Source organism: Rhododendron vialii, chromosome 12a, assembly GCF_030253575.1.
Source record: "Rhododendron vialii isolate Sample 1 chromosome 12a, ASM3025357v1".
In the NCBI taxonomy this organism is placed as follows: Eukaryota; Viridiplantae; Streptophyta; class Magnoliopsida; order Ericales; family Ericaceae; genus Rhododendron; species Rhododendron vialii.
Window position 1 is genome coordinate 14,258,733 of NC_080568.1, and position 12,153 is coordinate 14,270,885.

General features: G+C 50.7%; 1 protein-coding gene across 1 annotated transcript; it reads left to right on the top strand.

The window, feature by feature from the left end:
- The first annotated feature begins 202 nt into the window (after nt 1-202).
- On the top strand, nt 203-1,446 carry LOC131309476 (protein MAINTENANCE OF MERISTEMS-like). The gene is made up of 4 exons (XM_058336104.1): nt 203-628; nt 729-896; nt 983-1,275; nt 1,434-1,446. The coding sequence occupies exons 1-4, from the start codon at nt 203-205 to the stop codon at nt 1,444-1,446; spliced, it is 900 nt and encodes a 299-aa protein (XP_058192087.1).
- The last annotated feature ends 10,707 nt before the right edge of the window (nt 1,447-12,153 follow it).

Consider the following 12,153-nt stretch of genomic DNA (forward strand, 5'->3'; position numbering starts at 1 on the left):
CGTGTACGGCCACGGGGGCTCGGCCAGCTCGCTGGCACACTTCAAGGCCTTGCCTGAGAGGGTGCGAGTATTGGTGGAGGCGGCAGGGTTCAGACCCTTCGTACAGCTGCTGACGGTGGTGAGGGTAGATCGGGCCGTGCTTACGGCGCTGGCGGAGAGGTGGTGGGACACCACCAACACCTTCCACTTCCAGTTCGGGGAGATGACGGTGACGCCCCTCGACTTCGCGGCGATCACGGGGCTCAGGGTTGGCGGAGACCCGATTCCTTACGACTCGAGCCTGGTGCTGGATGACGCGGCTCTGAGGTGGTTCCTGGGGCGAGTGCCACGCCACAGCGGAGGGATGGCAGCCTACGAGCAATTCGTGGAGTACTGGGACCACGAGCCCGCGACTGACGAGGAGGTAGCCCAGATGGCCCGGGCGTACCTGGTATACATGTTCGGGGCTTCTCTGTTCCCGAACAGGCGTAGTTGGGTGCACCTGTGCTATCTAGCGGGTTTAGCGGACCTGGGACAGGCGGGGCGCTTCGACTGGGGAGGTGCTGCTCTGTGCACGCTCTACTGTCTCCTTGGGGCTGCTTCTCGCGGGGTCGGAGATACAGTTGGAGGATACTGGCGGGTGTTTGAGGTACGATTTCGAATTATTTGCTTATGAATTGCTTTCGACTGCTTTTTGACTTGAATTATGCATTTGAGATTGATTCACCCTGAATTATGAAATTTTGCAGCTCTGGGCCTACGAGGTTCTCGGGATGTTCCCGCCCGAGAATACTTGTACGGACCCGAACCTGCTTCCACGCGGCTTAGCCTGGGGTAAGGCGTACCGGAGGGCGAAGGAGCGACGAGGGGAGGTGATGACTTTTCGGCGCTGGCTGGATAACCTGATAGGGGTTGTGGTACGATCGACATCTCTTGCTTTTCTTTTATCAAAAGAATTTTTACCGTGTCGACTTATGAATGGATCCCAAAATTTGAATTGCAGGTTCATTGGGACCGGTGGGCGGGGATGGAGGCTGACTTCCTCCCGAGGAGTCGGGAGGTGACACGGAGCAGGGTCCTGCTGGAGTGCCCTCTGGGCTGGCAGTGGTACCTGGGGGATCGAGTGACTCGACAGTCACTTGGCCTCCCAGCGTTCGCGGTTCCCGGGCTGCTCCCCCCACGCGTGCAGAGGACCGAGTCCTATACTTGCGCCGAGCTCGAGCTGTTCACCGTGCCGGACACGGATCTGGAGAGGCACCTGCGACGCTCTCTGGACTACGCTGCTTATGCGGACCGGTACTTGGCGAGGAGCCTGGGGGTGGATGAGGAGTTTGAGAGACGGGTGGCCGGTGTGGGGGCTTGGAGAGACGAGAGTGGAGCGCCGAGCCGTCGTGGCCGCTCTGCACGGGGCCGAGGACGAGGTGCTAGGGTCCCTGCTGGTGGGAGAGGTACAGGTGCTGGAGGTAGGGGAGAGGGGAGCACGAGGGTCCGCGAGGCCGCGGGCACTTCAGCGCCACCGGGGTTGCCGACGCTGAAGTGGACCATAGGCGTGACGAGTCCGTCGGACGCACGGGAGGTGATTGACGTGCCCCGTCTCCCACAGCCGCCGATGCGGTTTCCTGCTCAGGTACAAACAATATTTCTGCTTGCTTTGCACATTGATCAATCCTTGTTTGCATGTCATGAGTCTTGGATTATTCCACAGGTACCGCGAGAGTGGGCTGAGCAGGCCGTGATGCTGATGGTGGGGATGCGCCACCTGTTGAAGGATTGCGCTAAGGGGAGGGTCCTCCAGACGAGATCCGCCCCTGCGGCTTCTCCTCCTGCTGCTACCCAGGTATAACATACATACATATTCCATATTTTGTTTTGAGCAACGTTACTTTCGAACATGCATAAGATGATAAAATGTTTGTGATATGCAGGTGCAGCCATGGCGTTCGGCTAGGACGCGTCCGCGCGGTACCACAAGCCTTCCTGTTCCTGCCAGCACGCGAGGTCGGGGTGCAGGACGTGCGCCACGGGCTGCTGTAGGTGCAGGACGGTTCAAGGTTTTGCCTCGGGAGGCGTCCCAGCGGAGGCCAGCTCGCGTGGAGCCGGAGGAGGAGACAGAGGAGGGGACAGAGGAGTCCTCTGAGTCACGTGTCTTAGGGACATCGGACTCGAGTACTGCTTCTGGTTCTCCTGACGACGACGGTGATGACGAGCCCGAGAGTTCTGAGTCCGCAGGATCACGGCAGAAGAGGGTCCGACGGGTCTGAGCCTCGTGTTTTTGCTTTGCTAGCTTTACCTTGTACATAGGCCTGCGTGCCCCAATTTTTGTTCGGGCCTGCATGCCCCGGTAGTCAGGATTTGGGCTTGTGTTTGCCCCAGTTTTTGTACTTCTTTCTTCACTCATTGTAAACACCGTGTTCATTTATGAGAATTCGCACTTTATTTCTTTTATTCGTTCGCACTGCTGTTACAGAATTATATTTTATGAAATATGTTTGTCTAGCTTTGAAAGAATGTAAAGAGTACGCGAATTTCGACCGATACTCTCAAAGTGAGGAATAAAACTCGACATCGACACCAAACGACAAACTTTCGAGCGATCGACCATGAAATTTAGATTTAAGGGCTTCTGATCGTAACAGAGTGCGCTGCGCGGTTGACAATGAGTGCTGTGACTCGAGGGGACCGGGAGAATTACTAAAATGTTTTTGACAATCGACACTTGCATTTAAAATGATGATTTTGGTACGATTGAATGATGAAAGCTTGAATTAAGAGTGCTGGCACGTTTTTGGAGTGCGTCAAACAGTCATTGAGACCCGTCATGGCTCGAGCGTGTTGCTCGATTCGACCGAATGCCCTAAATACAGATCCCGACGTGTCTAAGGTGCGGAGAGTTTGGCGAACTTGTGATTTTTCACATAACACACTTGAATGCAAAACGAACACATGGGTAGAACTGCTGTACTCCTTATATAACTGCTGGGAATCATCAAACTTTCAACGTTTGCGTGGAAACCAAAGTGGGGAAGTTGGAGTCTGCTGCAAAACAGCAGAACTCTCGAGCGCTCGAGAGTGGTCTCGAGCGCTTGGGACTTTACTCCCGGGCGCTCGGGACTGCTGTCATGGCCTGTCCCTTGCTGTTTCCCAATGCCACTTTTTGGTTGTCCCTTATTGCTTTCCTCTGTTTGCACGTTTTCAATGTACTTAAATGGCTTTGTATTAGCTGCTTCCCCAGAACAGAATGGCCTCCCAAGGCCTGACTTGTGGTTTTTCCAACATTTTCCAAGTTTCCAAAGTTTGAATTTTGAAAAGGTTTTTGAAAATGATGAATTTGATGAGTTTCAAAGTTGGTGAGGCAGTGGTGTTGTTCACTTTAAGCTTCTATAAATACCAGGCTCTCCCTTGGTAAGCCATTCACACTTCATTTCACCATTTCCCTCCAAAAATCCATTCTTTCCATCACCATGCTAAACCAAGCCTTACTTCGCCCTTGGTTTGACAGCTTTGAGGGTATCGATTGGTTGAACTTTCGAGGGCATCGGCTTCATGCCCTAAGATATCTCCGAGAGGTTGCAATTCATCCTGTCTTGTTGCATGCGGCGGCACGCTTCTGGGATCCAGAGGTGCATGTCTTTCGCTTTGGCTCTCAAGAACTGTGCCCCACCGTTGAGGAGTTTCATGTTTACCTCGGAAGCCATGATTCTGCTGAGCCGGTTGTTCCTATGATCAGGGAGAGCATGAAGAACATCCTGAAGGCAAAGCTAGGTGTTAGTGGTAATGCCGCTGAGTTTCTTACTCGGGGCAATGCCATTAACGTCGTGCAGTTGTATGAGAGGTTCAGCCCACCTGGGGGCTTGACAGATTTCGAGCACCAAGGACGTAGGATGATGGCTTGTTGCATTTGCCTCCTGGCAGCTTTCTTGTTGGTTCCGTCCGTAGGTCAACCCAATTCCTTATTGGTGGGGGTTGCTGCTCAGATTGAGGCTCGCAAGGATGTTGCGCCATTGGTTCTTGCCGAAACCTTGATGGGGTTAGATGCTATTTATGCCGGTCGCACAAGGGTTTTTGGTGGTAGTCCGCTGTTGCTGCAGGTTAGGGACCTCACTCAGCTCTCCTTTTTCTATTTCTCTCATTCATTTTACCTCGACACTCGGTTCAGGCTTTATCTAGCTCCTTACTTGTTTTCTCTCTTTTTGACAGATGTGGCTTTGTGACAAATTAAGCCTGTTGACACCCCCGGCCAACGATTGGTGGTATCGTGCGAGTGGATGGAACCGTCCCTTTCAAGTGATGTATGGTAGCGAAGACGAATGGGCTGATTTTCTTGCTTCTGCGGAGGAAGATGACATTGCTTGGCGGTGCCATTGGCTGAGGCTTCCTGCTATGACTGTTGGCAATATGGGCTCGACGCATGTGTTTGTGGCTGGCTTGACAGGCTTCTCTTTCTATTCACCCTTCCGTGTTTTCCGTCAGCTTGGACTTAGTCAGGGTGTGCCGCAGCCGGGCTCTGAAGTGCTTCGTCTCCCTCCTTTCAGCATTCCGGGCCTTCGGAGTTACACTCGGTCGTGGGGAACTCGTAGGACCGAGCCAAGTGACCCACTGTTTTCTATTGCTTCGACCGGAAGGTACCGCAAATGGCTAAGGAGGGATGTGAAAGCAAGGATGGGTTGACTGCTTACTTTGCCAGACTTTGAAATAAAAAGCGTGCTTTGATTTTGTGCTTTTTCATTTTCATGCTCAGCTTGTAATAAAGAAGTAATCTGAATAAAATTGACTGATTAAGGGTTTCCCCCTTTTGGTTCATTTGATCACATGCGGCTCTGAAAAGCATTTTGGATTTGTCATTTTGGACTTGATTTGGGATCGGATTTTGATATTTAGGAATTAGGACCGAATCTCGGGATGAGATTGCCTACGTATCCCTCGTAAAAGAGAATCAGGCCCGTGCGTAGTTCAGGCTACGGGTTCACTCGGGTATTGACACTCTCCTTTTGCGCTCTAAATTTTGCCTAGTACCGCCCTTTCGGGTTTTCGGTCTAGCGAGCTCTTCTTTGATTATTTGCCTTAATTTTTGCCTAGGCCGCCCTCTCGAATTTTCAACCTAGTAGGCTTGCTCTAATTTTTGCCTGGAACCGCCCGCCCTTGCGGTTTTCGGCCCAGCGAGCTCTCTCAGGGATAATAGCGTTTGAGTTGATCCAAATTGACAAGATTCGCAAATTCGTTGCCATCGAGGTCGACGATTGAAACTGCTCCTCCAGAGAGAATAGTCTTGATGATGTAGGGCCCTGCCCATTTAGGTCGAAACTTCCCTCGTAAGTCGAAAATCGGCGCGCGGATTTCCTTGACTACCATGTCCCCTTCCCGTAGGTCCCTTGACTTCACCCTTTTGTTGAATGCCCGGGCGATTCTTCGCTGATAGCCCTGAATGTGGTACAGCGCGCGCAGCCTTCTTTCATCAAACAGCATGAGTTCTTCGAATCTTCCGCTGATCCATTCAGCTTCGTCCACTCCACATTCCGCCATGACCCTCAAATATGGCACTTCTAGCTCGATAGGGAGAACGGCTTCCATACCGTACACCAAAGAGTAGGGTGTTGCCCCTGTCGGTGTACGGATAGAGGTCCGGTATCCCCACAAAGCTAGTGGTAGCTGCTCGTGCCAATTTCTTGCTGACTGCGTAGTCTTTTCCAGAATCGCCTTAATAGTCTTGTTTGCTGCTTCGACTGCTCCGTTTGTTTGTGGCCAATAGGTGGTCGAATGATGTATTTGGACCTTGAATTCCTCAAAGAGTTCCAGAACTTTTCCTTTAAAATGAACACCGTTATCAGATACGAATGATTGAGGGACCCCATACCGATAAACGATATTTTGCCTGATGAAGTGAGCCACTTGAACCGTCGTCAAAGTTTTGTACGAAGCTGCTTCGACCCATTTAGTGAAGTAATCGACCGCCACCAAAATGAACCTGTGACCATTAGAAGCTGCGGGCGTGATCTTCCCGATGACATCGATGCCACAGGCAGAGAACGGCCATGGTGTTGCCATCGAGTGTAACTCCGAGGGCGGGACATGGATGAGGTTGGCATGAGTCTGGCACTTGTGGCACCGTCGTACGTACTCGATGCAATCTGTCTCCATGGTTGAGCAATAGTAGCCTAGCCTTAACACCTTCTTAGCTAGTATTATCCCATTCATATGAGGTCCACAAACTCCTTCATGAACTTCTTCCATTACCGCTCTGATGTCGTCTTCGTGAATACACAACTTGTGAACTCCGCAAGGAGATCGCCGGTACAATTGTCCTCCACAGGCGATGTATTGAGACGCGAGTCGCTGCAGTGCGATCCGATCTTTCCTAGTTGAATCCGCAGGGAACTCCCCCTTTTCAACGAGATTCCGAATGTCATAGAACCAAGGGAGCCCATCGTCCGGTTCGTCGATGTTCATGATATGGTCGAACACACGTTTTCCCCTCTGTTCAATCATGACAGGCCTCAACTTTACCCCAATTGGAAGTTCCAGCATGGATGCCAGAGTGGCCAGGGCGTCTGCAAAGCGGTTCTTCATCCTCGGTACATGCGTGAAAGTCACTTTTTGAAAATTCGGGAGGAGTTCGTCAAGCTGTTGATGATACGGCTTCATTTTCTCGTCTCTGACCTTCCATTCTCCGTTTGCTTGCGATACGACCAGGTTGGAATCTCCGACAACTTCTAGCACCTTGACACCAATCTCCAATGCGGCTTCCATTCCTACAATACATGCTTCGTACTTGGCTTCGTTGTTCGTAACTTCGAAGTTCAACTTGAATGCGAGAGGAATATGCGACCCCTCAGGCAAGACCAACAGTATGCCAATCCCGTACCCTTTCTGATTTGCGGCCCCATCGAAGTACAACATCCACGTCTCATTAACCATCGACATTACATCTTCATCCGGAAATTGAAATTCTGTGTGCTCTGGCCCTTCGATCGGGCGATCTGCCAAGAACTGCGCCACTGCTCTCCCTTTCACTGACTTGCGAGTGACATATTTGATTTCGAATTCCGCCAACAAGAGCAACCAACGTGCTAGCTTACCAGTGACTGCTGGCTTCTCGAATAGATATTTGAGAGGGTCCATCCGAGAGATCAGCTTCACTGAGTAAGCGAGCATGTAGTGTCTCAACTTCTTCGTGGCCCATACAAGCGCCCAACATGTCTTTTCCAGCGAAGTGTATCGCTCCTTGCATCCTACCATCTTCTTGCTCAAGTAATAAATCGCCCTTTCAACCCATCTTCTCCTTCTTGTGCCAGCATGCACCCCATTGATGAGGGCATGACGGACAAGTATAGGATCAAAGGTTTTCCTGGTGTAGGCGGCATCAGGATCGAAGGGTTCTGGAGATAAGTTCGCACCGCTTCGAAAGCTTTCTGACACTTCTTGTTCCACTCGAACTTTACATCCTTTTTGAGCAATCGAAATAATGGTTCACAAGTCAAGGTTAGCTTGGCGATGAATCGACTAATGAATTGAATTTTTCCCAAGAAGCATCGGACCTCCTTCTCTGATCGGGGTGGTTCCATCTCAAGAACGGCTTTGATTTTAGAAGGGTCTACCTCAATCCCTCGGGTTGTGATCATGAACCCGAGCATTTTCCCAGCAGTGACTCCGAATGTGCACTTCTGTGGATTAAGGCGCATCTTGTATTTCTGGACTCTCTCAAGGAACTTTTTCAGCGCTGGGAGATGATCTTTCCGCTCCTTCCCCTTCACTATCATATCATCGACATACACCTCGACTTCCTTATGGATCATGTCATGCAGCAGTGTCGTAGCACCCCTCTGATACGTAGGACCGGCATTTTTCAACCCAAACGGCATAACCCAATAGCAATAGGTTCCCCACTCGGTGATGAACGTAGTCTTTTCCCTGTCTTCTGGAGCCAAGAGAATCTGATTGTACCCTGAGAAACCGTCCATGAAGGACAGTAAAGCGTGCCCCGCAGTGTTATCAACGAGTATGTCTATGTGCGGCAATGGGAAGTCATCTTTAGGGCTTGCTTTGTTCAGATCTCTAAAATCGACGTACACTCTGATCCTTCCATCCTTTTTGGGAACAGGCACAATGTTTGCAACCAAGTGGGGTATTCAGTTACGATTAGAAAACCAGCGTCGATCTGTTTCGTTAGTTCCTCTTTTATTTTTAACACCCAATCGGGCCGCATTCTTCTCAGCTTTTGTTTAACGGGTTTTGCATCAGGATAGAGGGGGATCCTATGCTCGACGATATCTGGGTCGATTCCGGGCATGTCTGCATGGGACCAAGCAAAGACTTCTTTAAATTCTTTTAGTGAATTGGTGAGTTCTTGAAGCTCATCTGGGGACAGCCCGGAACCGACCTGAACCAATCGAGGGTTCTCCTCATCACCCAAGTTTATCGAGATTATTTCTTCTTTTAGAGGCTGAGCATGCCTTCCATTTTCACGCTCGATGAGGGAATGGATTTCCTTGGGGATGTCCCCATCGAAATCTATTCCTTCGTCGTCGGGATCCAAGCAATTTATTTCAAAATCCGGGAAGTAAGCAAAGGTGTCGTTCATTTCATTGATAGGCTCCTCGGAGGGAGGGAATACAGCAGTTGACTCAAACTCGAAGTGAAAGCTACGACGAGGAGGGCCGATAGGCACAAACTCTGACTCACTACTAGACGAAGAGTCAGTATCGGACTCAGACTCGGACTCGGACTTGGTGCTAGTGTCGTGAGTGCGCGTTACAATATGAATGAAAGTGCAGTTTTCATAAGCGCCCACAGCGTCCACAATGAGCTTAGAAGGGTCTTCCAACTCATCTTCTCCTCCCAGCATGAGCACAGCCGCGTCTTCTATCATACCCTCTGGTTCCTTACCTTCGAACAGAGACTGGAGACTACCCAAACCAAAAGCTTCAAGCCAATCCAGCGCTTCGGACAATTCTTCCATCTCAGCTACCTCTTCCTCATCCTCCCAAGTGTCATTGGCGAAGATTTCAAATCCAGGGTGTTTCACTTTTGTTTCGAGATCGATGAAGGGCTCGGGTTCTCCTCGATACGGTGCTTCTTCTTCCTTCGGATCCTTTCCAACTGTATGAGCTCGGGCACGGTTGTGCCATCTTTTCTCTGGATCACTGTTCTTGAATTCGTAGCCCTGGCCAAAGCGTTCATTGCTCCCGGGGAAATGAGGAAACTCGGAGACTCCTTGCTCATGGAGCCCCAAGCCCATACCTGGTAGGTAATTCATTCGCTTCATGATCTCCAATGCCGCGGAACTCACCAAGAAACCATCTTCGGCCCGAATGGTGCAAACCTTCGAGGTTACGACAGCAAATCCTCCCATGGCCACGTCTTCTTCTCCGTGCATGATTTCAAGTAGCGGGGAATTATCTTCAGAGTGTGGACGAATACCAGAATCCCCGTGGATGATAAGGGTCCCAGAATTCAATCCTAGGATGAGCTTCTGATGTAGCATAGAAGGTACTCCCATAACGTCAGAATGGTGCAGCCATGGCCTCCCCAGTAAGAGGTTGAACGAAGCAGGTATATCTAGTACACAGAATTCCACGGCCGTCTTAAACTTCCCAGTTGCTAGTTCCAGGTTGATTGTTCCCAGGACATCACGTCGGGTGTTATCATAAGCACGGACACCCAGAGTCGATGGCGCAAAGTCCTTGTTTTTGAGGCCCAGGCAGTAAGCAGTGCGGAGAGGGCACACATTGATGGCCGAACCATTATCTATGAGTATCGCGGGGACCCACTTTCCTAGGCATTTCATGGTCACATGGAGAGGCTTATTATGATCGGTTCCTTCAGGCGGAAGGTCTTTTTCGGTGAAGGACAAGGTGTGTTGGGTGAGGTTTGGGGTTATAAGTGCGATGAGGGCTTCTGGGGCTATGTCGGAAGGGACCTCAAACTTGGAGAGAGAGTTGACAAGCCTTCGGCGATGCACGCGGGATGCTGCCAATACTCCCCACATGGACATGCGGGCAGGGGTTTCATGAAGTTGCTGGATGATGGGGTCATCATCGGTATTTGGGTTTTGGTGGTGAGAGGCGTTTTGGTTTGAGCTGACAAATGGATTAAGGTGGGTGGGCGGGTCAGGTTGATGTGGAAGGTCATTGGAGTTTGAGGGGTTATTTTGTGGAGCTGGTGAGACAGGGGTGAGGTTGGCGGGATTCTCGGGGATGCGAGGGTTACTCTGTTGGGGGGGGGGGGGGGGTTGCTCGGGATGAGCTTCCTTGCTGGAGGTTGGCGGGCTGGTATACCCTACCGCTCCTGGTGAGGTTACTGACTGCCATGGGAGTAGATTCCCATCGAAGGCCCTCCCAGAAATCGGAGAGATCGGTATTGGCTTTGCGTTTTCCTTTATCGAGCTTTGTCTTCTCAAGGGTGTCATTTAAGAGTTCCATCTCCAGGGTATTCCATATGATCTCTTCTTCAAAAGAGTTCCAGAAGTCGACGTTGTCGCTGTTGTTGACCTGTAGAGAGCCTTCGTCCAACATAGCCTTGTTGACGGTTAGTTCTTCACCATCGACCCATACGTTCACCATTTCAGCCTTACCCCAAAGGTCTTCAGGATCCAGTACACAGACATGGGGTTCGTCAGGGATCTCAAGGATTGGTTGTGGGACAAATTCATCAATGATGTACTCTTGCGGGCAGAAGACACAATCCAAGGTACGGACGAGGGCGTCAGAATCCCTATCGATATTGATTATAGTTGAAGCGAAAAGCCCAGAGAAGAAGCAGGGGTTCATCAGATCAGGGCCTTGTTCCTCTTCCTGCTCCCAGAATAAGCACAACAAAGATGTTTCATCAAGAGGGTCCGAATCGTCTTGCCAGAGCCACCCACCGGGTTCTGGGTCCCATTCGTCAAACTCCTCGACTGGTTCAGGCTCCGAGAATAGAGCAAACAGGGAATATCCATCGAAAGGATCTGCCATCATCTCATCCCAAGCTTGTCTCCACTCACCATGTTCCAATTCTTCGACTTGCTGAGCATTAACTGACACAGGCCACACTCCGCTGACGATGGCTCGTTGTTCCACTGTCAGGAAATCATTCGCTAGGTCCTCCCACCTTCTTTGAAAATCCCATTCCACCGTGTCAAGCGCACAGATAGCATCCTTGGCCGGAATCTCGACAATTGGCTTGGGCTCAGTGACAGGGATGATGTGAAGGCTAGGGTTGAAGGGGTGGCTCAGGGAAATGTGGTTTGTACGGGCGTTTGAATGTTTCGGGAGTGGGTTGGAAACGGTATTGGGCTTTTGGTGAGGCATAGGAATGGTCTTGTTGTCTATGAGGTCTTGAATGGCATGGCGAAGGCGGAAGCAGTTATCGGTTAGGTGGCCAGGATTTTGGTGATAGGCGCAGAAGGCGTTGGGGTTGTGAGAGGCAGAGAGCTTTTGTGGCAGTGGGGTGGGAGCAAGTGGTTTAAGGAGATCACTTTCGACCAATTTTTCAAACACCGCGGAGAGAGGTGCTGAAAATTGGGCGAACACACGGGGTTGAGACCGAGGTTGACTGGTTTGGGCTACAATCTGGTTGACTGGTTCAGCTTGGGTCGTGTTTGAGGAGGTGTTTGGGAGTTGGGTGTAATTGGAGTTTCCGAACAGCGTGCTCCTGTTACCGGAGTAGACCTTCTTGGCTTTGGGAGGAGGTTCAGGTTTGTCGAGGATTCCCAGTTGAACTACTTCTTCGATGGCCAAGCCTGTATCGAAGAATGTTTTAAAATCAGAGCAGGCCTGAGCCATCACCATATGCCTTGCAAGGTTGGGCTGAAGGTTCCGAACAATCATCCGGATTTGATCTCCATCGGTAGGCCTATCCTTCATCTGTGCTGCTTTAGATCTCCACCTTTTCACAAAGTCTGCGAAGGTTTCCTTGGCTTCCATCTTTGTAGATTCGAGTTCCCGAGTGGTAACCTCCAGTTGGATGTTGTAATCATATTGCGCCACGAAAGCCGCGCATATGTCTTCCCACGAGCGTTTCTTCCTTTCATCCAACGAAGTGAACCAGTAAAGAGCATGTCCCACCAAAGTCTGGGAGAACATCTGGGCCATGGCATCTCTCTCTACTCCCCACATAGACAGTGCTCCGATGTACCCCGTTAAATGTGCTTTCGGATCCCCGGTCCCGTTGAATTTAGCGAAGTCGATCGGTCTGAAT